The 27,984-nt window shown below is 36.5% G+C and overlaps 2 protein-coding genes across 2 annotated transcripts; both read right to left on the bottom strand.

Annotated features, from left to right (window-relative positions):
* Positions 1–8,633: 8,633 nt before the first annotated feature.
* On the bottom strand, positions 8,634–9,757 carry LOC107816464 (uncharacterized). Its single transcript, XM_016642187.2, has one exon. It carries the CDS (start codon positions 9,694–9,696, stop codon positions 8,941–8,943), a length of 756 nt encoding a protein of 251 aa, XP_016497673.1. The 5' UTR covers positions 9,697–9,757; the 3' UTR covers positions 8,634–8,940.
* A 669-nt stretch (positions 9,758–10,426) lies between these two features.
* LOC107816463 (ethylene-overproduction protein 1) lies at positions 10,427–15,914 on the bottom strand. Its single transcript, XM_016642186.2, is given in 5 exon segments — positions 10,427–11,101; positions 12,729–13,038; positions 13,121–13,412; positions 13,751–15,186; positions 15,188–15,914. Coding segments are annotated over 5 exon segments (2,859 nt in total). The 5' UTR covers positions 15,773–15,914; the 3' UTR covers positions 10,427–10,865.
* Between the last annotated feature and the right edge of the window lie 12,070 nt (positions 15,915–27,984).

Here is a 27,984-nt window from a genome sequence, read left to right as displayed (position 1 = left end):
CCCTTTTTGATGATGACAAACTTAGAATTTATATTCCATTTTAGAACCAGATCTCCACATTGTTCCCCCTACGAATCAGCCATATTCCCCATGAGAACCAAACCTAAGGAGCTGATCACAACTGATTCCTCAAGACTATTTGGCAAATCATCAAAACTCAAAGTACTACAACTTATCAATTCCCGCTTTTGATGATGACAAACCCAAAATTAATATTCCTCTTGAGAACCAGTTTCCTCACATGATTTCCTGCGGATCAAACCTATACTCAACATATTATCAGCAATGTTCCCCCTGCGAGGCAGAGCTATCTTTCATGCATGACACAATATATCAATGTGATTCTGTTCCTCTCTCATGTTGAATCATGTTGACACTACACCTATATAACTTCCCCCTTTTTGGTATCATCGAAAAGAATAACTAAAGAAGCACAACCAAAAAGAAGTTCAACAATATTAACTCATGCCACTTGGGCAATACATCATAAACAATAACAAGAACAACAAGTGAATATCATTGCACAAAATAGAGTGATTGCCCATAGTAGAGTGATTATAGTAAAAGCACAGTAGTTTCAACAATACATAATATAACAATTTAAACAACTGAAGTATCAATGTCATTAAATAGAGGAATCAAAAGAGGATAAGAATTCAAGGGAATTTGGAAGGATTGAAAGACATGGATCACTGGGCAGTGGGAAAAGTAAGGGGCTAAGGCCTTGATGAGCTCGTCCATTCCTTCATTTACTTTCCTTTGATCAATGATCATCTGCTCTCTCAGTTCCTCCACCCGTTTCCTCAATCTTTCATACTCACCTTTTAACTTAGCAATCTATTCTGCCGAGGGTCTTCGAGGACCAGGTTCTCAACCTATCTGAGTGGGTTGAACCATCAATCAGATCACCAAGAATCTCCCCAAGCTTCATCTCATCAAGAACCGACTCAGTCCCATGCACATATAGCATCAGAGTGTCACATAAAACATAGAACTTTTTACTTCTTCTTCATAAATATTGGGTCTCGGAGGAACAAAGAGGTGATTCTATTTTTTCGAACTCAACAATGTCAAGAAGTTCCTCCATTTTTTTAGCAATATCAGAGTCAACACTCTGCCTAACAACACGTTTTGAGACTTCAGAGTCTTCTACCTCTGCAAACATGATAACTCAACTTTTTGCTTCTGTAAGGAACCAGGTTCCTCAATTATACTACCCTTTCTACCCCTGAGTTGCCATGTCTCCCTCTTTCTCTTCTCAATATGTTCACCCTTATCAACTGTTGCATCTTTCTCAGCCAACTTTCTTTTCTCCATTTGTTTTTTTAAATAAAATTTTCACAAATGGAGATTCTTCCACGTCATCCTCTCTTCCACAAGCACCACATCAGCAGTTTACACCACTTCATCATCAATCAGCCTGCTTTTCTTAATCTTTTTTACTGGATCAGAGATTCACTTAAGCACAAAATCTAAGAGAAGAAGATCATCATTAGAATTAACATCCTAAGAAGGATTTTAGGGACCGGGTCCTTATTCAGTTCCTCTCTTTTTCAGCACATTCAACAATTCTTCCATCCTTCAAGGCTTCTACAAACCCAGCTACAATTTCATCTTCACGCTTTAGAATATTAGATCTACCATGTTCCCTTTTAGTTGAATGTCCATCAAAATCTACCAAAGAATTCTTGGGGTTTTGATTCTAATGGAGTTAGTTTTTTTTTTTGAAAAGTGAGAGAGTTGGGTTCACTTCTAGCATATTTGGAAAGAAAGATTATTTTGAGACAAGGTTGATTTTGGTTATGAAGAAAAGAATTGATTTTATTTGGGTGTAAGATAGAGAAGTGCCTTTTTGAGGGCAACGAGTCAGTTCAAAAAAGGTTTTAACATTTTGGACTTCAAGAGTTAGGAGGAGAGGCAGGAGAAAAGCATAAACAAATTAATAAAATGACACTTCAGCAGCTTAAAAAGGCATATAAGTATTGAAGAGACTACTAACCTAAGTCACAGGAACCAGGTTCCGTGACGGTTTTTAAAATTTTGAGCAAAGACTCCTAGAAGTGCAATGTCACTCTTACTTGTTTTTGTCCTGAAACTGCCATATGTGTATACCTGTAACAGTATAGATTTGAGTTAAATGTCACCGAAAAACACTTTTTAGCATTGTACATTTCCTTCTTAACATAGACAATCATCGAGGGACCAGGTCCTTAGTTGAGCTTGGTCAACCCCAACTCCAGACAATTTCTTTCAAAATATTCTCTGCTCAGTGCCTTGGTGAAGATGTCTGCTACCTGATCCTTCATCTTCCAGAACTTCATACAAATCAGAACCTTTTCAACATTGTCCCTGAGAAACTGGTGTCTGACATCAATGTGTTTTGTCCTCTTGTGTCGTACCGGGTTCAAAATTTTGAAGGGATGTGAACTCTTTTGCTTCTAGTTGGATACTTAAACTTCAGAATTTGAAGGACCAGATTCTTCCATATGTGAATCGTCATTGACATCATCAGAATTATGACTTCCACGATTTTGTTCTGCATCAGGAGTACCTAATGTTGCATCAACAACCCTATGATCAGCTCAATTCGAGGTGATAGAGGGATCAGGTTCCTCTGTGCCTTTTGGAGATTCTACTACATCTCATTCATCCTTCTGCTTGACTTGACTCATCAAATCGGTCTTTCCATTTGCAATATCTATAGCTTCACCATGAGCATTTGTGAATTCTCCAGCTTCATCTGCTTGGTTTTGTGACCCTTTTGCCACCATTGTTGAGAACAAAACATATACATCCAAAAGCTCTTGGGTAGGTCAACTTGGCTTTTCTCCTATTGAGCAGTTCCTAGAGAGACTTCTTGAGAAGGGATTTGATCATGCATTTGTTAATCAAGTAGCAAGCAATGTTGACTGCTTCAGCCCATGAACCAGGTCCTCAATAACCAACTTGTTCAACAAGTAGAAACCCACATGCTCAGTCATCTTCACCATAACTCAGCATCATCATCAATGACACTTAGGCATATTAGATCACCACCATGCAGGGACTTAAAATCAGCAATGTAAACATTCTTGTATCTTTTGGCCACAAGCACCACCTCACTAGTCACAAGATTTGTGACTGTGCATATCTTGGACAAGAATTCCTCTTTATTTCCCTTGTCACATATTTGAGAAACACTCAAGAGACTTTACTTCAGGCCGTTGACATAGTACACGTTTTCAATTGAGTGAGTGAGTCACTTCTCAATCCTTCTTACTCCTAGAGTGTACCCCTTTTAGCTATTTCCAAATGGTACACTCTCTCCTTGCAGGGCCTTAAGTGAAAGGAAATCATTTGTACTTCCAGTCATATGCTTTGAGCAGCTGCTATCTTTGTACCATTGTAAGCTGCTCCCTTTCATTGTACCCTGCACAAGAAAATCAAGAGTTAGACTTAGGAACTCAAACGAGTTTGGGTCCCTTGTAATGATAGAACGGGTGGATCAAACTTCTTTTTACCCATGCAGGCAACACATATTTTCTTTTCTCGGAACCAGGTTTCTCATCAATATGCCTCTTTTCAACAAAAACTTTATTTTTCTGCAACGACTGAATTTTAACTTTACAAGAGTCCTTGTAATGAGAAAAGGGGTGAATGAGGGCTCTTTTGGTCTAAGCAGGCATTATACATTTTTTATGTGAAGGACCAGGTTTCGTAGCAACAGTTAATTTTTTAGCAAAAACTTTATTTTTCTGTTGAGACTGAATTCTGACCTTACAATTTTCTTTAAAGTGCCCAGTGTTGCCACAGTGAGTGCAAAGCCAATTGTCAGGTACAGTAACGTACTTGGTATGAGCGTTGTAGGGAGTCTTTTCCCTTTGGAACCCGATTCCCTACCTGTTTCCCCCATTATTTGTGTACAAGGCAGTGATAGCATTAGAGGACCAGGTCCACTTGAGTAATCTTTCAAGATCACTCTTCACTCTACCTAGTTCTTCTTGAAGTTATTTGTTTTTCTCAAGCTCAACACACAGACTAGATTTCACTAAATTTAACTCACTTTCAAGCTTAATGTATGCCTCACTTGAAACTTTCTTTCCTTTTTGAGTGTTCCCAGGCCTACTTTCCATTTTTAGTTCCTCAATTGTTTTCTTTGGGTCTATACCCACAACTAAATTGGTCATCTCGCTCATGCTTAATGTTAACAACCTTCTTAGTTAAAACCTCTTTCTCTTTCTTCAGACTCTCAATGGTTTCTTCTAAGTCTACAACCCGAACTTCAAGATCTTCTCAAGATTGTTCTGCTTCTCCCAGTTCCACAGTTAAGGCATCGTTATCATTTATAAGACTATGATACGTATCAATTAAAACACTAGCCAAAGACATGTTTTTTCGAAGAATAATACTTTAGATTTCTTTGAACATCAAAGAAGTTTACCTCATCATCATCATCTTCTTCATCCTCATCAGATCAATGCAAATATGGAATCGTATTTTGCAGCTTTGCTTTCAGCGGCCATCATGGAGGTGTCTTCCTTTTCATTATCACCCTCAAATTCACTAGAGGAATCTCCCTAGGTAGCCAGAGCTTGCTTTACAATATTGTTAGCGACATCACTTCTCTTGAACTTTCTGTCGGGGACCAGGTTCCTCTTACCCACCTTGTCAGCATTGAGTTTTTAATGGACCTGATTGTAGAGAGGACAATCTTTGATAAAATGTCCTAATTTTCTGCACTTGTGACTACAATCGTATCCTTTAGTGTTTCTGCTAGAGCTACCCTTCTTGGGAATGCCTCCATTTCTACTAATTATTTTCTTAAATCTTGGTGGCTTGTAGGTTGATCGACCTTCCTCAAAGTCTGGTAGAGCATCCATGTAGATTCTTTCTAGGTATTAACCTTTTAGAAAGAACCCGCTCTGATACCAATTGTTAGAAACTTAGCGTCCACCAAACTGTATAGAGAACAGGGTTCTCTGTGAGTTTTCACTTAAAATACTGATGAACTAGACTGTATAGCAATTTGGTCCTATATCAGTTTGGTACAGTGCTAACTACTGAACAAGTATGTAAATGAGACACACGATAAGTTCCCACTGTATAGAGAACCAGATTCTCTATAAGTTTCCACTATAAGCAACAGACTGTAAAACCAGGCAGTATAGGGAATCGGGTTCTCTATTTGTTCCCACAGTAGCTCGGCAGTAAATAAAGAACACAGAGGATTTTTACGTGGAAAAATCACAACTCAAGGGGACAAAACCACGACCTACACTTGTAGGCTTTCAACTTCACTAACTTGTAAACCCTTATTACAAGCCACTTTGTAATAACTCTATTACAAAGGATTCAACTCAACTAACTTGTGGTATTCTCACTACAAGCCACTTTGTGACTCTCTAGTTACAAAAACTTTGACTAACTTGTGATACTCTCACCACAAGCCACTTTGGCACTCTCTAGTGACAAAAACTTTAATCACTCTAACTTGTAATAACACTATTACAAGCTACTTTGTAACTTTCTAATTACAAAGACTTTACAACTCGACCAACTCTAGCCAAGATACAAACTTGGAGGGTTTGTGATTTTGGGTTTCTTAAAAACAGCTTCTAAGAAAGCAAGATATGAGTTACAATGAAGAACAATTAACAAAGACTCAACAAACCTAAAGACTTAAGATATCTTCAATCTTGGATCCGGTCCTTGAGGTTGCAGCAGCTTTGTTCTTGAGAGAGGTTGTTGCTAGCAACTAAGAGAATATTTCCTTTTCTGATTTTGCAAGTATTGAAAAATGTCTTGTGACTTGCACCAGGTTTATACTACAAAAAACATCACCTTAGTGATGTCAAATCTTGGTTAGTACATGCCTTTTCTCAATGGGAAGTAACTGTTGCACTGTTGCGTGTACAGTTGCAGGCAGTCACTTTCTACAGTTGCTTTCCAGCTGTACAGTTGACTTATACTTCTGTCAGGGAAACACCAAGGGATCAGGTCCCTAATCTGGTTCTTGTAAGTCTAAAGGCACACTGCCCAGATTATCTTAAGTCGATTAACTTGAATGATTGTGCCAGGCATGCTTCAGGTCCTTTATCTGGTTCTCTCATGAAGTAAGTCATTTTACCTTCCTTGATTGTATTTATACGTGTGTGACATCACTTACAATGATGTAAGCAAGGTAGGTAAAAAGTCTTCCACAGAAAGTTGACTGTTACACTGTTCCTGTACAATAGCGTGTGCAGGCAGCAACTTTCTTGCTGAAGAGTTGACTTCATACAGTCTCCTCGGGAACTGGTAGGGACCTGTTCCCTAAGTTGTTCCTTCTACTCTTCCTCACTTAAGTCATTGCTATCAGCTTTGAGTACCAGGTTCTTTTCTTTCTTTGGTTCTCTTCTTTCACTGTCTATCTTCCTCTTCATCTCCTAGGTCTTCAGATTTCCAACCAGCTCTTCTATGGTCAGCTCCTGCAGGTCCTTTGATTCAGTAATAGCATTTGCCTTGCTTTCCCAAGGGCTAGATCCCAACCTGGAACTTTGTGATCTCAAGATCTTGTAAATGTGTAACAAGTTCCTTATCTAGTTCTGGATGGTAAGTTTGTTAAATTATCAAAACACAAAGTAAAGTACTTATGCCCAAGGTACTTGTTACCTATCAATACTGTTCATGGCAAAACCAATGAATGGAACCTTTAGAAAAGATTCCAGCAACACATTAACACATCAAAGAAAGTGTTAGGTTTTTAAATCTCTCTCTAATGAATACATGAAGGTCCAAAAATAGTACTAACATTTCTTGTTGAGTCAGATAACTATTTCATAAACATCTTAAAATAAACAAATTTATAATAAGGCGATTGAGAAGGATCAAACGTAAGAGTGAAAGAACTAATCCATGTGAATTCACCATCCACCTTAGTAGATGGAAGATCTTGAAATTCTTGTGGGGTTACAAACAAAATTGATTCCACTACTGAAAAGCCAGAGTAAAAGACCATTGCACGATTGTGAAATCTTGAAGCTGTGCCCAAGAAATAAAAGGGAAGGCAGAACAATTTTCCAGCTGGATAAAGAAACATAATTGATTTAATTAGTAACAGAATTATAGATGAAGAATCCACAAGGGAAAAGAAAAGTGGGGTTGTTTTGAATAGTAGTTGTTGTAAGACCATGGGCAAAGTAAGGGTCGGAGACAAAAGAAAATCATTGTTTGGATACCAATTAATTAATTTGAAGGTTATCAAGGATTTTACAGGTAAACTGAGAAAAATTTGGGTTAGAATATTTTCATTATAACTAATAATCTCTGCAGACGTTTGATCAGATGAACTTTTTGACTTTTTCATCACTCTGTCTTGCAGCTTTTGCAATGAAGCGAGAATACTTTGACGAAGTAAACAATGACTAGCTTAACTAATCAAACTCATTAATCGGATTAATTCAACTTCCTTCGAAAATGATTTTTTTTTTTTAATTTTCAGATCACGAAATCAAAACTTCATATTAAGAGTGAAAATATCTCATTCATCCAACCAGAATAGCACGAATGACTACCTTATTACTCCTTAAGTTCACTTTTATTTGACACGTTTTGACTTTTCACACTCTTTAAGGAATAATAAATGAAGTGCGTAATTTACCATGATACACATATTAATTGATGTATATTTTATTGAATTTGATAAAATGATTTGAAATGAGTAATAAATATTGTAGGTACAATAGGGAAAAAATTTGTTTTCTCTTGATATGCGTAAAGTGACAAGTAAAAATGAAAATATATTTTTAGTACACATGCCATAAAAGTGAATGGAGGGAGTATATTATAAAGAATGACTACCCTTATTATATAGACCTCCGCTTTAGTAACATTCAGACTTCCTTCTAGATTAAGGAATATCATAAATAACCCCTATGTGTAGATAAAAATTAACGGCATTAAATTCTAGCACATTTTGATCTTAACGCCATCCTTTTAAGTTTTTACCATTATGTCCCCTGACAAATTTAACTTTTCGTTGAAGAAGAAAATAAATGCAACTAGACAAACAACCATTTGGCTAAACACATTAATTTTTGAATCTAGCAGCTAGAAGTTAATACAGATGGTGAAAATATAAGATATCTAATGCAAATTAAAAATCGAATAACAGCTTACTGATAGAATTGCTTATTTGTTTCTTGTTGATCATGTTAATTGGTTTGACTGAGCCGTTGTTAACTTCATTTTACTTTGAAATTTTGATAATGATGCAACTAATGGGCATCTGAGGTCTTCACTATAAATTTGAAAGCAATTCACTTGTGTTAATGGGGTAAGAATGAGTACCTTAATTAAGTTAGGATTTAGTAACTTGTATATAATGTAGATATTAAAGTTGAAATCTTTATTACAGTTAGTGCAACTGGCCTCCTTTAGGAGTTAAGATTATGTAGATCATTGGCAACTAAAATTCATCCTAAAATTTTACGTTTTGACAATAATATAATCTAAGCTTGCTTAGATAGATTTTAAGCAGCATATTTTTTCTTCTTTTCTCCTCTTTTACACAGAATTTATATTTCTTTAGGCGTATAAATATACACAGCATAACTAACCATATCCATCTCCAAGACTTGCAGCTTTCTAATTACCTTCATGCACACCAATGCTCATTTTCAATGCTTTGAACTATAATATACATAAATAGTTAGATTTCCCTAGTACTACATATTTATATTTGGGAATACATTGTCATAAAAGACGTAGTGGTACGGTAGTACTTACAAAAGAAGGAATGCTTCATCGATGGAGCTCGTACACGTTATAGGCAAATCTCGGGCGAGTTCAACTGAATCCACTACTTTTAGCTCAAGTCACTTATAGCTATCCAAAAAAGTTAAAAATATAAATATATAATAGATCACAACCATTTAAGCATGTTAACTCTAAATCTTGAATTCTCCTATGATACATGTACGATTAAAATTTTGGATCCGCATCTGATACATGCTTGTCTCTGTTGCTCCATTGACGTCTCATTCTTGGAGAAACTGCCACTACTGAATTCTTCACACAACAGGGCTTAGGCTTAATCCTCCATGGAAAAAACATGTCAAGCCCACATGATGCTGCCTTGGGCAATTTGTTACTACCAATTTCTTCATCATCTAATAAATTCTTCCTATTATTTTCCAAAGCAGATGAAATAGCTAGTTCCTTTGCATCTTGAAGAAATCTCTGAATAATGAAATTTGGTACCGATGGCCTATTATTAGTACTCCAATCGTACGAATCCTCGATATTTGTTGAAGTATTTGATTTTCTATGTTCTGTTTCAATCTTGTCGTCTATCGACTCCCCTAATGAAAAAACATCAAGAGCATCTGAGAAAACATCATGGTTGTCATTTCTAACATCATTTTCGTCGTCATGATCATCGTTGTCAATATCATCATCGTAGACGTTAGTACTTGTTACAGCTTCTTTTCTTGTATGCCACATGCATGGTGGTAATTTTGGAGGTGGTACAATTTCAATGTTTGTTACCATTTCCTTTGGTTTTCCAGGACTTTGCTCCCAAGAAAATGGCACTCTGTTAAAAATTTCCAATGAAAGTTGAGGTGGGATATTTGTGCTAGACAATGGCTTTTCACTAGAACGCCTAGTTGACAAGAGAGGAGCACTCAAATCTAATTTTCCTGAGCATTTTTCTTTCTCTTCTAGTTGTTTTTCCATGTATGTTTTTAAGATGTCAAGATACTACATCTATAACAATGAAGATAAAAGTTATGACATGACAAAAGTTGAACATTTGTGTGAGTATGGTTAAAAAGTTTAGAAGTTGTCATAATTGTCAATAGTTGGAGCTATGGGTTTCTCGTGGAGTTCAGCGAAAAAAGTGCAACTTTTATTTGGTCACGTCACAGGTTACTCAAGACGAGAAACATTTTTATGCCGCATGGCTTCGAACTGTGCTTTTATGTTATGGCCAGAATATCTTTGTAGTACGAATGATTACCAATATTTAGTTGCATTAAAAGAAGCTACATACGGTGATGGATATAACATGTTTGCTACGGATTCAAGCGGACCTAGCATTTTTCATATAGAATATATATTTCTACGTAATAGTTACTAAATTTTCAATAAATATTAAAGTGCGAACTGATAATTCTAGAAGTTTAATAGGTCTAACAGCTAGATTTTAAAGGTCGAACACATCAAATTTATAATGACACTACATAGAAGGTGAACATCCACTCTTGGAAAAAAGAAAAAAATAAACAAGAGAGAACAAAGAAGAAAAGATGGAAAGTGATGAAATGAGAAAAAGAGATATAAGACATTTATAGTCTGAATATTCACCCGAATCCTTTTCCTAACTTACTGCCATGGAAAACTATCACATTGGTACAAGTAAAATCAGAAGTTTGAAGTATGTAACAGTCTCTTAGCACACAAAGAATTGTCTCAACAAAGTTTAGACATTCATTGCAAGCTGCAATTTTGATGAAAAAATTCCTTTCAGTTTCGAAGATACATTGTAGAACTGTCTTTGCGGTGGGACAAAGACAATAAAAAGTATCTGAAGTATCCTACTCTATCAAATTCACAAATACTTCGCTATGGTTGACCAAAAAATTTATGTACAGTTGATTCACTCATTCTCTTCAGTAGCTCTCTCCGTTCGAGATTTTGATCTTTAATTTCTTGTTCTTTTGTTGCAATTGAGCATGCATAATGGTCATTGCAAATCCAGTTTGAATATCTATATGACAAAAAATTTAGAACTCTGAGCACATAGTATGCATTGAACCTGTGTGTACCACAAAAAATTTAGGCACTGGCTCCCAATTCCCAAATAACAATCATGAAGAAGAAGCTCAATATGGATTCTTTCTTCTTCACGTTGGTAGTTGTTCTTTAGCTCGTTGCTGTACTTTCTGATAGAGCTCAAGTGTATCTGCATGCCTGGATTCGAGACACAGAGCTGCCTCACAGTCTCGAATAGCAGATGTGAGGTCACCCATTGAGTCATGAAATGCTGCTCGAAGATGGAGTACTTGTAAGTCTGGCTTGAAAGAAATTGCCTTTGTTAGCTCCGCTATAGCCTCGGTTTCCTTATGGTCATCCATCAGAACTGAAGACAAGATATTCCAGAATTACTTTCTCAGTTAGAAACTTGTAGCAAAGTATATTATTACAACACATTAGGACATAAGGTCTGCAATAAACGAGATACAAAGTGAGTGAGGGGAAGGCAGACACAATGCATAGGGCCGGGCCTTTGTCAGAGCGAAATGTTTCATGTTATGTACTAATCCATGTTCAACAAACTACTCTACCACTTCTAGGTCAGTTCAATAAGCTGAATGGCCTAGAGTCTAGGTGTTCGAAAACATTTTACAACCTAAGGGCAGAATAATGCCGAGATGAAAAAAGAGAGGGACTGGCCCCCAGGGCCGAGCTCAAGTGGCAAAGGGTGGTGGATTTGTGTCTTGGGTCACAGGTTCAAGCCCCCACACCATGCAAAGCAAAGTCTGGTATTTAAGTGGAGAAGGGTAGAGGGGCGGGCCCATTATCCACCGAGTTTCGAAGGCTGCGGTTGGTCCAATGGATCGGCCCTAGACAGATTTCTCGGTCATCAAAAAAAAAAAGAGAGAGAGGGACTGAGTTCAACTATCGTGTTCTCAGACAAGTTAACCAAGGAAATGTGAAAAAAAAATTGTTTTTCCATTCTTAAAAAACTTTGATCAGATGGCATTTTTTTTAAGGCCATTGAATACCAAAAAACTCAGAGATGCATAAAGGTCTTGTTCCATAAACAAAATAGATATGATAGTTGGGACATCAATTCCTATATACTGATGCCCCAAAAAACAAAAATAAGGAAAAAGTGACATTTTAAGACAGTAGTTAGATATTCAAGCAAAAGAGCCTGGGGACTGTGAACCTCTCTAATAGCTCCTCCGATAAGAAACTGACGGATGAATTTGATGCTGTGTCCTAAGGAGAGTAGCATGATGATGATACGAATTGAGGTTAAAGAAAGAAGTGAGGATTCATATTGCCGATCCCAAGGCATAGTTGTCGTAGTTGTTGTGTCCTTGGGAGAGTAACTACTCAATTCTTGGGCAATTGTAAGTGTAGGACTGTATGTAAGTACAATTTAACCCAGCTTTTGACCACAACTGAAAGGAGCTTCAACTCATTTTCTTTGCACAAATATACTATAATATATCAGTTAAAGAGCAGAGTCACTTTAATCCTGACTGCTGTTATGCAGTTTTACACAATACATTCAAATGGCAATAATTTACAAACTGCTGTACAGTTTTACGAATGCTTGGATGCAGTTACCTGTCCTTCAATTGGAAAGCATTCTTTCCAAGCAAGACTCTTCTTCCAAATTGGTCTAGAATTAGAACCGTGAAATACAAGTAGAAATATCATGATTCGTTAAATTACTAGACTAATTTTACTTCTGTTACCACCACTTGCGTTCACCCTGTGGGCCCTGAGACTTGGTTGGACAGGAAAAGTTCAAGTGAATTCAAAAGAACAATCACATAATGTCCATGGTAATCATGAGCATACATGATGCCAAAGCATGTTGGTTTACCATTTGATGATCTTTTAGACATTATAAGCATGTTGAAGGAGAGGATTCGTGGAGTTTGGTTAAACCTCACCAGAACACGAGGAAACACAATCAATCACTCTGTACTCAACTAGTATGGCGTGAGAATAAGCCAAGTGTAACTTACCAGCTGCTCTGTATCTGTATGGGTATGTTCGGAGGGGATCTAACTTTGTTGCCATACCAAGGTCACTTTTAGCCATTTCACGATCACAGTATTCCGAACGCTTCTCATAAGCAGATGCATTATATTTTGCCTTCTCAATCAACTTTGTCATCTCATCATATGCTAATTTCCTCTGATCTTTTAGATGGTAAACACGTGCCAGACCCTGATGGGCTCGAGTATGCTTAATATTCAGGGCATTTGTGTAGCAATCAATTGCATTATCTAGCTTATCAACATCTACATAGACACTTGCTAGATTACTGAGAGCCTGCAGTGTGCATTGTAGTTTTCCAGTAAATCTCTTGTTCCTCAAATTCATGCATTAGTATCTTACTGAAAGGAACACTCACCTGGCCTTTCCGAAGACCATCTGAGGGGCACCTAAGAGCTTCCTCAAGCAGTTGTATAACATACAATGAAGATTCAGAATCAGGACTTGTTTCTGATAATACATATGCTTTAAGGAAAAAGGCTTCAAATGATCTCTGGATTGAGATTGATTCTTCAGCTTTAGCAATTGCTTCTTCACGATAACCTGTGTCATATAATATCCATCCTTCATAGACTAGCCTTTCATGCTCAGAGGTTGCTTGGTTTCGTGCTTCTCTCAAACTACGCATTGCTGCCTTGTGGCTGTTTAATCTGTAAACAAGTGCAAATCAGTCCCAGGGAGCGTAAAGAGAAACTACTCGATACATCTCCCAGGTATTCACATTCAGCTTCTCGAGCATGAGACAGGGAGTTAAGCATCTAACTTATACAATCACTCATAGATTTCCATTTTCCTGGACAAAAGTATCTCACTGAGGAAAACTAGATAGTATTGATATTATGCAGTTTATCAATGGCTTTAAGCCCCTAGAGCTTAAATTTCTTCAGAGTGGCTGAAAGCAAATAGAACAGCACATAAAGATGAATTGGACCAAACATGATTGTCAACAACAGAGAAACTAAAATGTATGTAAATAATAAATGCATACCGTAGAAGTAGGAGAGATTGCCGGAAGCGTAAGAGACTCTTCCCTGGGTCGTTGGCTAACATATGATGGACAACAGCTAAGGAGCCAATATCATCTACAGAAGACCATCGGTCATATAGTTGCATCCAGCAGTCAGCCTGACTGCACGGCTGAACATTATGACTTAGAATCTCTACCAAGTGTGCACCTTGCAACTTCCCATGGAACATCATGTAACGGGGATTTAAAGTCAAGAGTGCCCGTGCATCCCTTAAAGCTCCTTCATAGTCCTCCAGCACAATTAAAAACCAAGCACGAAGCTCTAGGCAGTCTGGAGATATCTTAAAGCCAAGTATCCTGTTAATCTCAGAAATAGCTCGACCAAGTCTATTCTCCTCTGCCATTGAAACAGCTCTGTACTTGTATGGATAGGAAAGAGTTGGATCCAGTTCAGTAGCTGTACTCAAATCCATTGTCTTTTCTTTTCCTTGACAATACATTGATCGCTCCTGATACATCCACCCAGAAGGTGTATAATCAGATACGAGGGAGTTCATCAACTTATATGCCTTGTACATATGCCCGCGCTTGTACTTGGATCTGGCAATTCCTACTAAGGAATAAACATGACCCGCTTCAACAGCTGCCTCGAACCATTTCTGTGCATCCTTGTACTCTTTTCTTTCAAGCATCACACAACCTAATTGGTGGAACGCTAGTTGCTTCTGCCAGCTTTCACTTGCACATTCTCCCATCCTTTCCAACAGCATAACCGTTGTATTCGATTTCAAGTCATCCTCCATAGCTGATTGGCTCAGAAAATAGTACAGCAAAAAGGAAGCATGTCCTATGTAAGCTAATCTGTCTTTACCTTCTGAACTGCAGAAGAGCCTTGACACGTTTGGATTGTGCATTGAATTTGGAAGTTCCCTTAAAAATACCTGTAAACATGCTGCCACTAGAAGATATGCATTCCCCTCCAGCCCATATTCAAAAAGCAACATAGCAGTATCCATGTCAAATACCAAAGATGCTAAATACGCATCACAAACAGACTTCATCCCATCGCAACAGAACTTGTTGGCTAATGACAGGAGCTCTAGGACAATGTCTGGGTCGAAAGAGTCCATGCTTTTTGTTCTGCTAAACATCTCAGCAGCTTTCATCCCCTTTGCGGAAATCTCATTTTTTGAAAAATTTATTTTCTCCCTTCGCGAGTCAATGAAGCTACCATACAGCATAGCTTCAAATGGCCTAGAAAGTGATGCTATGTTAAATCTCCTACACCTGATCTCATCATCTCCAATGCAAAATGACATGTCAAAATCCTCGTCCTCCTCATCGCCACGACTCAATGAAGTGGAGCATTCTTCATCCATGTAAATTTCAGTATCCTCATCTTTTCTCATACCCCTGTCACACATACAAGGATCAGTAGCTGATTCAGGATTATAACCCCGCCAACAAAGCACTGCCCGGGCATTCCATGCTTCGGCCACAACAATCCATGGCCGATACACCAATCAACTCGTCCTCCCTTCGTTCAAACCTCAACCAGGCAGAAAGAACAACCTTGGAATGCACATCAACGGCGTGTAGCCTAGCTGACATAAGGCACCTCCTAAACAATTTAGGATCCGGTAAGCCCCTAAATATGGCACATTGCTCAAGATACATCCTTGACTTATCAAACTGAGCACAACCCTCCATCCTACGATACACATCAGCTAATGTCTCCACAAAGTTCATAGGTTTGAGACAAAACTCAATCTGGGGCTCAAGTTGATCCGTTTTTGGTAGGCCATAACTGGCAAAGGCTTCAGCTAAAACAACCGAATTAACCTCATCTTTTGATTGAACAGCTTGAAAATTACTATTGGATCTAGACCTAATAGAATTTTTTGACAACAGGTTTTGTAAAAACTTCTCACCTACACCCCCACCCCCACCATCAATAGACTGATTAAGGGCATAAACTTGTGTTCCCTTACACCCTTCCATCATCTTCAAACTACGCATTGTTGTAAAAATGTTATGTTGCATATTCCCTCAAATTCAAGATTCTCCACCAATATAAACATAAATATTCTAACGAAAATATTACGCACAATAAAGAGGATTGTCACACACACAAAAAGACTCGAATTCAAGATTCTCCACCAATATAAACATAAAAAAATTCTAACCAAAATATCACACGCAATAAAGATCACAACTTTACAAAGAAATCTCACCTGCAAACACCACCCTTTTAGGTAAACAAGAAAGAACAAATAATACAAAAATAATGGTGCTGCAGGCTATTTTGGGGACTCACAATAATGGGTCCTTATTATTATTTTTCTATTTCCTTCCAAAACCTCACCTTTTTCTGGGGAAAAAAAACGAAAAAATCGAGTCTTGGTGGGTTTTATTTCAATTACTTTACCTGAAGAAGATATAACGAACTCAACAAACTAATTCTTTGTGATAGATAATCATACGTGTGTTTACAGTGTAATAATAGGCTTGGTTTTTGTACAGAGAAATGGGTAATGGGTATATGTAAAAATCCGTTAAAATCGGAGAGCCGCTGAAGGAGAAAAGTTGTATTTCAGCGCGCCATCTTTTCCGACAATACCCGCTTTAACCGACCCGTACCCGTTGGGCTGGTCGGATGAATTCATTATTGGCGCGTGATCTAAGACGTGATTCCTTTATTGGAGATTAAGGAATAATAGCACTTTTGGTTCCTTAGTTATTGATAAATTCTGCTTTAATCCTCGTAATATATGATTCAACATCTTTAAAGATTAAATAATGAAAATGTGTATTATTGGCCCATTTATATGGAGAATATGTTATTTTTAAAATTATATTGCAACAAATATGGAGAAACAATACTAACTTAACATAACACATGAGTAATTAAATGGTAGAACGATTAATAATTCTGATAACTTTGTGAATATTCACAAATAAAAGGATCGAATGTGCATATTTTAATTAATTAAAGGTTAAATGTATTTAGTCAAACATTACATGGAGTACGTAATCGACACATTAAATAAGTTAGAGGCAAATGTTCTATGTTAGGACCACATTATGTATGTACTCTTTGTTAGACGAGGTTGAATAAGAATTTGTTTTGGTTGGCTCTCAACATAAACTTCAACATAGCTAATATAAGGTTCAATTGATTTTAGAAAAGAAAAAAAAAATCTTTGCTGCTGTGAATATCTAAATATGGCATTTTGCTGAATGTATTATATTGTACATTAATCGTAATGCTCCTGGAGAGGCATATTTCGAATATAGAGGAGTGAAAGTTCCCAACAAATAAGTACTTTTTCATATTCTTCCATAAATCATAGGAGCAGCCGCTTTCAGTCGTTCCCAAAATTTAAATTGAATAGACATCAAATGGGAGAGAAGATGATAGCTTGCACTAGCTAAGTGTTGCAGAATAGACATTAAAATGCAGTATTTACCCTCTTAATATTCACATAATAGTCTTATGCATTATACTTACCGCATACAAATAATTATTATCTGTTGCATATTTTTTGTATAATTGGTTGGTGAAACAAATGGTCCACAAATGAATGTGCAGGAATAGAGGATGAACATAGTGCTTTCTTTAATTTTTTTTTACGAGAATATTGTCCAAAAAAAAAAAGGAAAAAAAGGGGGGAATGCGAGTGGGAACCGAAGGATAATGGATAATGATTGATGATTGGATGTTAAATAGAAAATGAAGGGGAGAAATTCAAAAATAATTAGATTTATAAGTGGTAATTGAAAAATAGCCACAATTTCAAAAGTAATTGAATTTTACCCATTTTTCATGTAAAAGATAAATTTGAACTAAAACACTATTCAAAATCCGGAAAATATTCTAGCATAATATGCTGGAGTTTGAATTTTTTACATGTGAACTTCCGGCATAACATGCTAGAATTTCATAATGTGCTAGAGTTCCAACATAATATGCTGAAAGTCTATACATAGGTGCTCCAATCTCCAGTATATTATGCTGGAACTTTTATTGTTGCAGCAAAATAGTGGCTATTTTTCAATGACTTTGCAAACGCTGGCTATTTTTCAATTACCAGTCCGAAAACTGGCTAGCTCGTGCTATTTTAACAAAATTAAGTGTCCTACTGGTATGCCCATGGCCTAACATTTTAAAGGAATTTGTACCTCATATAGCAAAGTTTGATACTTTATTTATTTTAAATAAACGCCCTTTTAAAAAAAATTATATTTCATAGCTATCTTTTGATTTTTGTAGCCAAATATCTATTTATGGTTACCTCCTACCCTTAAGCCATAAAATACTCTTTGTATTATTTTTCCCTCTCATTCTTTCAGATTTTTCTTCACTCTCTCTCTCTCTCTCTCTCTCTCTCTCTCAAAACGTCAGTCTTTCTCCATGAATATAACCACTATTCTCCACTGATTCATCTCCATTGTCTCGCGAAATTTTCACTGTCAGTGGGCTGGGGCTCTGAATCAATGTCGAAATCAAGCCCCGGAGAGAAAGATCCACCCCATTCTGATGGCCGTTGCTTTGCAATGAAATCTGGACATGGTCACTACAACTCTTGCCTCTCACCACCTCCATTGCTGCTTTTCTTCATCTACCAAATTCACAATTACTAACAAAAGAAGACCATATGCTATTGAAAATAAAGAATTTCTTTTGTTTTTGTGCCAAATATTGAGAGTTTCGAGTCAGAATCGCGGCCCTCTTGACGAGACGACATTAGGGTTGTTCTTGAAAAAAGACGACGGAGTTTTGGGGTAAGCAACTTGAAGAGTCTGTTACCTTTTTTTCCCATTGTATTTCAATGTATCTCGCTGTATTCTATGTATTTCATTGTATTCATTGTCTTGTTTTTTCATTGTATTTCAATGTATCCCGCTATATTCCATGTATTTCATTGTATTCACTATCTCGCTATATTCCTTGAATGTATTCATATGTTTTTTTAAATTAATATAATTTATGTATTCATATGTATTATATAATTTCTCTGAAGATTGCTATGTTTTTTGGGTGTTTTTAGATTGAGAATCTTTTTTATAACTGAAAATACAAATTTTGTGTGTTATAATTGAGTTTGAGTTATATTAGAAGTCTATTATGTTAATTGATTCACTTTCCGTTTTAAAAACAGTTGAATAGACCATGAATTGCGCTATTTACGTTACTATATTCACAAATACATATCGTGAATATAGTTGAATACAATAATTTGTCTAACTGTAATCTCCCTGTTTTACGCCGTGAATATAGTCGAATACAATAATCTATCTAGCTGTAATTCTCTATTTCACGCCGAGAAATGCTACTGTATTCATGAATACAGTAGCTTAAATACATCGAATACACTCTAAAAAACCTGAAAACATAGTTATAAGAAGTAATATAGTAAATAGTAGCTACAACTAGTTAATAACTACTAAACAATAGTGGTTTTTGAAAAATTCTCTTTTGTAAAACCTATATAAGACCGATAAAATTTAGATTGTTTATTTAGACTTTAAGGTATCAAAACCAGAAAATTAAATGATTAAAAAGAATATACACAATCATGTCCTTAAAATATATTTATATGTAATAATGAAAAATAAGTGTTATGCAATCTACTCTAACAGACAATCACATTAATCGTGTAAAATATTATTATATTGCTAGTGAATATAATTTAAATTCAATTTAAATGAATAGTAACACAAGTTCAAAATTTAATGATCTCATGACCAAACTGTCAAATAAAACCTTATCTATTTCTCGTTAAATCTATAACAAAAAGATTTAGGCTCTCCTTTTAGCTCTAAATAATGTAAAAATAGCATGGGCTAGCCAGTTTTCGGACTGGTCATTCAAAAATAGACAGCGTTTGCAAAATCATTGAAAAATTGCAACTATTTTACTGCTACACGGAAAGGTCCAGCATAATATACTGGAGATCGGTGCACTTGTATATGAACTTCAAGCATATCATGCTGGACCGGTATATTATATTGGAACTCCAGTATAATATGCTAGAAGTCTAGTATACTTTTGCTGGATTATACTGGAGTTACCGTATATTATACTGGAGTTTAAGTATATTATACTGAAATTCCAGTATATTATGCTGCAGTATGTTTCAGATTTTGAACAGTGTTTTCGTTCAGATTTATCTTTACACGAAAAGTGGTCAAATTTCGATTACTTTTCAAACTGTGGCTGAAATGACCACTTGTAAATATGGCTATTTTTTAATTTCTCCCCAAAATAGCACGGGCTAGCCAGTTTTCAGATTGGTCGTTCAAAAATAGCTAGCGTTTGCAAAGTCATTGAAAAATAGCCACTATGTTGTTGCAACACGAAAAGTTCCAACATAATATACTGGAGATTGGTGCAATTGTGTATGAACTTTCAGCATATTATGCTGGAACTCCAACACGCGGAAAGCTCCAACATAATATACTGGAGATTGGAGCACCTGTGTATGAACTTCCAACATATTATGATGGACCGGTATAATATGCTGGAACTCCAGTATATTATGCTGGAACTCCAGTATATTATGCTGGAACTCCAGTATATTATACTGGAGTATTTTCCGGATTTTGAACAGTGTTTTCGTTCAAATTTATATTTACATAAAAAATGACTAAATTTCGATTACTTTTGAAATCGTGGCTATTTGATTGACCGCTTGTAAATTTGGCTATTTTTTAATTTCTTGTGCAATTGGAGTTTCTAATCTTAAAAACAAGGAATTTTTACACCCTATAGAAAACCTTAGTACCCTATTTATTTTAAATAAATACCACTTTAAAATATTACATCTTATAGATACCTTTTATACTTTATAGCCAAATATTTAATTATAGTTATATCCTACATTTAAGGCACCATATATGCTAAATAATATTTTCTCTCTCCTTTTTAGTCTTTTCTCTCACATAATCACACTAAAATTGACTAACCACGTTCTCTCTCTTTTTGCATACATTTTACTCTTTCTCCCTCAACCCACGATTCATACCTCTCCTCCCACCCAAATTCTCTAGTTCTCTTCCATTATCACTCCATTACAATCGCCTAGGGTAAGTTTAATTCGTTGATTTTGATAGACGAAGAGCAATTGGTTCAACTGTAGCAGCTTGATTCTGCTTTGGCAGTGGTCGTTGAAGTAGGGTTCACAGCTTTTGCGTAATTCATGGCTTCGTTTGTGGGATTTGAGGGTTGGGGATTGTTTGTAGTTGTTGTAGGAGGTTGGGCAGATGTGTTAAGGGGCTGACCAGCCGGAATTAATGGCTGGCCGCCGGCCGGCGAAGCCATCAGGCTGCTTCTCTCTCTAGATCGCCCAAATCGCCTATTTGGATTCAGTTGTATTCGAATGTATATTTCAGCTGTATTCACGTGTATTCAGTAGCATTAATTTATATATTGTAGATGTATTAAAAAGTTATGCGTATTCTCTTGTATTCAGTTTTAATCAGTTGTATTTAACTATTTTATTCAGCAGAAGTTAGTTGTATTTTGTTGCATTCAAGAGTTTTATTCAGCTGTATTCAGTTGTATTTTGTTGTATTCAAGTGTTTTATTCAGATGAATTAAGTTGTATTTTGTTGTATTCAACTGTATACAGTTCTACTCAATTGTATTATTCATATGTATTTCTCTTTATTCAGCTATAATCTTTATTATGTATCTTTCAAATACAGATTAATGAGGGATCGTTTTAGTTCGTTGAGTTAAATTAGGAGAATATCATGTGATTTGATTTCCTTAGTTCGTGGAGTTAAATTAGGAGAATATCATGTGATTTGATTTCCTTAGTTCGTGGAGTTAAATTAGGAGAATATCATGTGATTTGATTTCCTTCCGTTTTTAACCAGTTTAACCTTCTGTATTTAACGTTAATGCCGCTTGAATACAGCTAAATACATGTCAAGCTTAGCTGGAATTCCAGTTTTTACGCCTATATTTTTGGTTGTATTAATGAATACAACAGCTTAAATACATAAAATATATTGTATAAAAACATAAAAGGTATCTATAACACGTAATATAGCAAAGGATATCTATAAATGGCTAATTAAACTTAAAAGATGGTGCTTTATGAAAAATTCCCTAAAAATAATGAATGCACAAATAGAATTAATAGCCTGAAAATATTAATTGGAACTTGGAAGCATGTCGCTAGAAACTAGAGAGAACCTAGGCAGGAGTACAATTTACTTGACTTGGTCTAAACTCATTCTGCACCATAATTGATTTATAGTTGCAACTTGCAACTAATTGAGTTGAACAAGCAATTTATTAAACGAAATGTCTAGAAAAATGTTAGCTCGTGGGGTACCATCACCAGAGCCATGAATGCCACTATTTTCTTTTCACATTGACATTGAACTAATGAACATAGGATTTCTTAATTATTTAAATGATTATGACGATATACCTAGTCCTAATTTGTTGGCATTTGGCATTGACGTCTCCCAATTCCTTCATTATATTTCTTAATCACAATTAGCCAACTAATGATGTTAGGAGAAGAATAACAAATTGAGTATAGGAGAATCTAACTAAGAGTTTAAGTCAGTAAATACGAAATACTAATGAAAACGTAAAACGTACTTAATTTTTTTTAAACCGTATATGTATAGTGCGAGCCAAAAACTAGAGTTCGGATTTTATTTTATTTTTTAATGTTAGGTGCTTCCGATATAAATTGATAGACAGGTAATCAGGTTTACATAAACTAATATGTTCGCATCTAATTATTGATCATGCGTTTTTATGCCGTTATCATTTTAAATATTTGAAAGATAATTAAACCTAGTGATAACATCAGTTAGAGGGAAATGCTACTTCTGTTTCTAGGAAATTGTTTAACCAAAAAGTGGAATTTCGGTCAAAGCTTTAATTTAGAAGAAATCAGGTTACTGATAATCAAAAAATGTATAAGAGAAAGTAATTTGGCATGCCAATAAGATAATTAGAAGGAGATAAAGTAAACCAATGTATTCAAATAGTTTTTTTTTTTTAACAATTGACCCATCCTTTCCCTTTTATAGCTATTTTGGAAATATGCGTTTTGCCTTTGTCATAATAAGGCCATTATAGACAATTAAAGACATTAAATGCTACGTTACATAATCATTGTATTTTAATACAGATTCTCTAACGTTTTTAGTATTTAATGCTCACTAAATACTGTATATGTACTCTCTTGTGCTGTCAGATTCATTTCCTTGATTCTTGGACTTAAATAGGTACTGACGTTGAATCTTTTGAGTATCCGCTCGTGCCTCCTCTTATGCCTCTGGTCGTATCTGTTGCAACTCGTGCCTCTTTGCCAATCATAACTCTTTGACCAGTCTACGTGTCATGACACGTCATCTCGCAATCACTTTAATATGTAAACTCAATATGTCCCAATACAGATAGTCCCCTCACTTGCCATTTATTCATCAATTGAATATTTGGGAAGTGGAATTCATTAAAACGGGAATTTTTGTCACCATTAATGCTATAGCAGAATCAACACTTCATTTGTCAATTCCATTTAATGCTCTTCACGCGTGGCACCCTTTTACTGGTTCTGCAACTTTGCAGCGCTTTTTAGGGCTTTTTCACGGCTTCACTGATCACAAAGCGTCGGTTCTCATTATGACTTTTCCATCATTGCACATTTTCCTTTGACGGTTGCTTCGCAGTATAAACATAGTTTTCTTCTTTGTCTTTATCACATAAAGTTCTCAAAATATTCAGTTCTTGAATCTTTGTTTGTTTCTTCCTCGTACTATCATGTCTTCATCAAACCCTAACCCTAGAAGGGTCCCCATAGTTGATAACTTCCCTAATACTCCCAATAGGAGCAGAAGGGGAGGTAGGCTTCGTAATTTAGGATCTTCATCCTTGCGTGGTTCTTCTCTTCCTTCGCCTAGTTCTGGCCCTTCTTCTAGAACTAGAGGTTCTCTTTCACACAGATCTTCTTCTAGAGGTAAGGAATCTTCTGAACCTCTTTGTGAACCTCTAGTAGAGGAGATAGTTCCTGCAGAACTATCTTTCTATAATGACAGAGAATCTCTTAGAAATCAAGTATCTTCTTTAGATCGTGCTGATATTTATCTCACTCAAATCACTGAAGGTTTGATTTCTTTAGTCCGTAGAGACTGCCATTGGAGTCATGACTTTCCTATCATCATTCTCAATCTGAATCAAAGAATTACCTCTTACTTAACCGGATTTCCTTTGTCTATACGTACCCTTTCATATTAGGATTCAAACCTGCTATTGATCCTGTTATTCTCGAGTTCTGTCGTTTCTTTGATGTTTGCTTAGGTCAAATTGGCCCAATCATATGGAGGGTTGTTGCCTATTTGAGGCATTTGATCAACATAGCCAGTGTGTCTTTTACTTTCCCACATCTAATTCATCTTTACTCCCCTAGACTCTTTCGCAATGGTGTTTTTACACTAGTAGCCAGGAGCAAAAGAGTTCTAGTTAGCCCTAAAGATGACAAAGACCGTGGCTGGTATGCCAGGTTTGTTGCTGCCCCCACTGTTGTTTTAGTGGGTGATGAGAACGTTCCCTTCCCTAAGAAGTGGAATTTTGCACGTGAGTCTTCTAACTTTCTCGTACCTTTTTCTTCAATTTTGTTGATTTTTCTAATTTTACTTTTCTTTTCTAGCAACCATGGGAGTTGTGGAAGATGTTCCCAATTTCTGTGATTGGATAGGAAAGCTGTTGAGTATTGCACCAATGGATGGTAGATCTTGGAAGACCCTTTCCCAATGTTTTGGTTGAAAAGTAAAAACTCATGGTAAGAGCTTTTATTTTATTTTACATATTGTTCTTTCCTGAACTTAACTCAATCCTTCTTTCTATCAGGATTCACTATTCGAGGAGTTACTGCTGAGGCAGTTGTGGCTCCTCGTATCTCTTTGGAAAAGGCTCAAGAAATAATTCTGGGCTCTTCATCAAAAAGAAATGTCATTGATGACCAAGATTCCGAAGAAGAGGAAGACGGCGGTTCCTTGGTAACAAGGCCACGGGCTCGTAGACGCATTATTTCCGATGATGAAGCAGAAGCATCCTCCCGCTGTTCTATTCCTCTTACCGAATCTGTTGAAGCCCTGGTAGTAATCCCTGATGATATTGATGATGCTCCCCCTGCTGCTCATAATTCTGCTGAGCAGCTTTTTGACCGCGAGTTTGGTAGTGAAAGTTTGGGTCCCGTTTCTGATAAAGCTCCCCTGGCTTCTTTTTCTCCTCCCGTGCCTGTGACTCCTACTTTGCCGATTATGGCTGCTTCCGTTCCTCCCCAGGCTGTTTTTACTACTTCTACTGTTCCTCCTTCGACAATTCCTCCTCCACCTACTCACCGTGCTGAGGTTGGCTCCTCAAGTAGGAGTGGTGCTATAAGGCAAGTGATTATTGAAGTCCCCGTTGAGGGCAATCTTTTAAGGAAATTGGGTCAAGCAGATGTGTGGGTAAAGCCTTTAATTGGTCCTGTTGAGAGAGCCAAGCTAGAGAGCCATAGTTCTTTGACCTTGATGAATGACATTGTGCATGCTTCTTTAAAGGTATTCCTTTTTTCTAACTTTTACTTTGTCATTTTTCTATCTTTGGGATTCTCATTTCCTTCCTTTTTCCCTTTTTAGGCCAATCTCATCGGCACAGAGATGATGAAAAGGGTTACCCTCTCAGAGCAGTTAATGTGTGATTACCAGTTGGAGGCATATAATTGGAAGGACTAGTATGAAAGTCTTCGGATCGATATGGAGTACTTAGAAGAAAGTAAAAGTACCTTGGAGCAGCAGGTGCGGGCTTTGACTTCGGAATTGGCAGTTGAAAAGGCTTCCTCCAGTCAAGCAGACAAGGAAATGGCTCGTCTTGAAACTTCTTTTCCCGAGCAGCTTTCCAAGGCAAGTGAAGATATTAGAGAGTTGAAGGCTCTCTTGGATGCAAAAGAAGCCTATGTTGGTAAACTCGTGCAGAATTTGACTCAAGCCCAAGAAGACCTTCGGTTTTCTTCTAATAAGGTTTGTTCTTTAGAAAATTTCCACGCCTCTCTTCAAACTTCTTATGAATCTGCCTTGGCTGAAAATGAAAAGCTAAAGAACGAAATCGCTGACTGGGAAAGAGATTATGAGATCCTTGAAGATAAGTCTGCCATTGAAGTGAGTTGGGCGTTTTTGAATTCTCGCCGTGATACCCTTGTTGAAGCTAGCCAAGAGAATTTTAACTGGGAATCTGAGTTAGCTAAGATCAATGAAACTATTGAGAAGACTCAGCAGAACCAAGATTTTCCTTCTCCCGTGGCCGAAGTTTCCGCAAATGTTGAAGATGATATGGATATCACCACTCCTTCAAGCCAAGTTGAACCCGCTGTTGTTGATGTACCTGCTTCAGTTCCTTCATCTTCTCAGTGACAAGTTTAAGTTGTTTGAATTCCTTTGTGTCTTTTTTTTTTTTGGAAAATTGTGGTTAAAACCCTTGGTCTCAATTGAGGGTTTGTTTTGGAAAATTAAGTCCCCAGACCTTTTATGGGGCAATATGTATAAACAATTTTCAGTTTATGACTAAATTCATACTTAGTCTAAGCTTTTTAATATTAAGAAGTTTTTTGTTACTATTTGAACTTCTGTTTTGTTTATTCTTGCCTTTATTTCTAAGGACTTATTGAATAACTTGCATTTTTACTCTTCAAAAAATCCTTCTCTTAACTTCATGAATACTTAAATTAATCATGAATTTTATAAAAGAGGGCCCTTTTATATTTGACACTTAATGAAGAAGACATCTCAACTTCATAACGGTGTTAATATACGATAAAAGAAATAGGAATACACATGTTTCTTGAAATAACTTTGACAAGTTTTATTTGAACTTTGTCTAGTTTTGAATAACACTTTACATGTATTTGAATTGCATCTATAACTTTCTCGTAACTGTTTTTCTTATAACAGATTTAAAAAAGAAAAATAAATACGAAGTTTTTATTTATAACCCGTTTCAGTACATTGCTTTTACCCTAGCTATGGTAAGGTCTTTCTTTAGGCTTAGCTCGTGACTTTGCTCTGTACTTGACTCATTCATTGAGTGAACTTTTCAGGCTTGATTTTTTATTATTTCCCAATCTTCTTTGCCTTCATTATACACATGCCTGTGTAAATTATATAGTCCCCCAAGTGTTTGAGCGTTGAAATATGGAGCTCAGGCACTTGATTGTTCCTCCCATTTGGTCCTTTACCTGAAAAGGAAAAACATACGGGACTCGGAGGTGCGATTATAGATGAAGACTGCTTAGCCCGTTTGAATTTCTATCAGAATAATTGTAACCCTAGACCGGAAAGTTTAATTTATTCCACGTGCCTTGCAAGTCGTGACTCATCATTTAGTACGGGCTAGTTTTTTGCCTATCATCTAAAATCGTTAGTAAAATTTAACAATTCAAAAATTAAATTTTAAAATACGGATACCTAACCGTGGGTATTCCTTAGAAATAGTATCTCGTCAGGTGAACATCATTCCAATATAAAGGTAGTATTTTGCCATCCATTGTTTCCAGCTCGTATGCTCCTTTACCTGCAATATCGTGAATCCTATAGGGTCCTTCTCATGTTGGACTTAATTTCCCTGCATTAGCTGCCTTCATATATTGAAAAACATTTTTGAGCACGAAGTCTCCAATTTTGAAGAATCTTAGGCGTGCTTTTCGGTTGTAGTATCGTTCTATGACCTGCTTTTGTGCTACCATTCTTATCAGTACAGCTTCACTTTTTCCTTCAAGTAGATCAAGATTTATTCGCATTTCTTCGTTATTAGACTTTTCTGACGCTTGTGCAAATCTTGTACTTGGCTCTCCTATCTCAACTGGAATTAAAGCTTCAGCTCCATAAACCAATGAAAATGGTGTTTCTCCCGTACTTATTTTTGTTGTTGTGCGGTATACCCATAAAACACCAGGTAACAATTCTGGCCAATTACCCTTGGATTCCTCCAAACGCTTCTTTAAATTGTTGATAATGACTTTGTTTGTTGACTCAGCTTGTCCATTACCCACCAGATAATAAGGTGTGGATGTAATCCTCTTGATCTACCAACTTTGAAGAAACTCTGTAATTTGTGCGCCTATAAATTGAGGGCCATTATCACACACGATTTCCTTTGGCATACCGAACCGGCATATGATATTCCACCAAATGAAATCTCTAACTTCTTTTTCTCGTACCTGTTTGAATGCTCCTGTCTCCACCCA

The sequence above is a fragment of the Nicotiana tabacum genome, chromosome 10 (assembly GCF_000715075.1).
Source record: "Nicotiana tabacum cultivar K326 chromosome 10, ASM71507v2, whole genome shotgun sequence".
Lineage (NCBI taxonomy): Eukaryota > Viridiplantae > Streptophyta > Magnoliopsida > Solanales > Solanaceae > Nicotiana > Nicotiana tabacum.
This window is presented reverse-complemented; position numbering and strand designations above follow the sequence as displayed.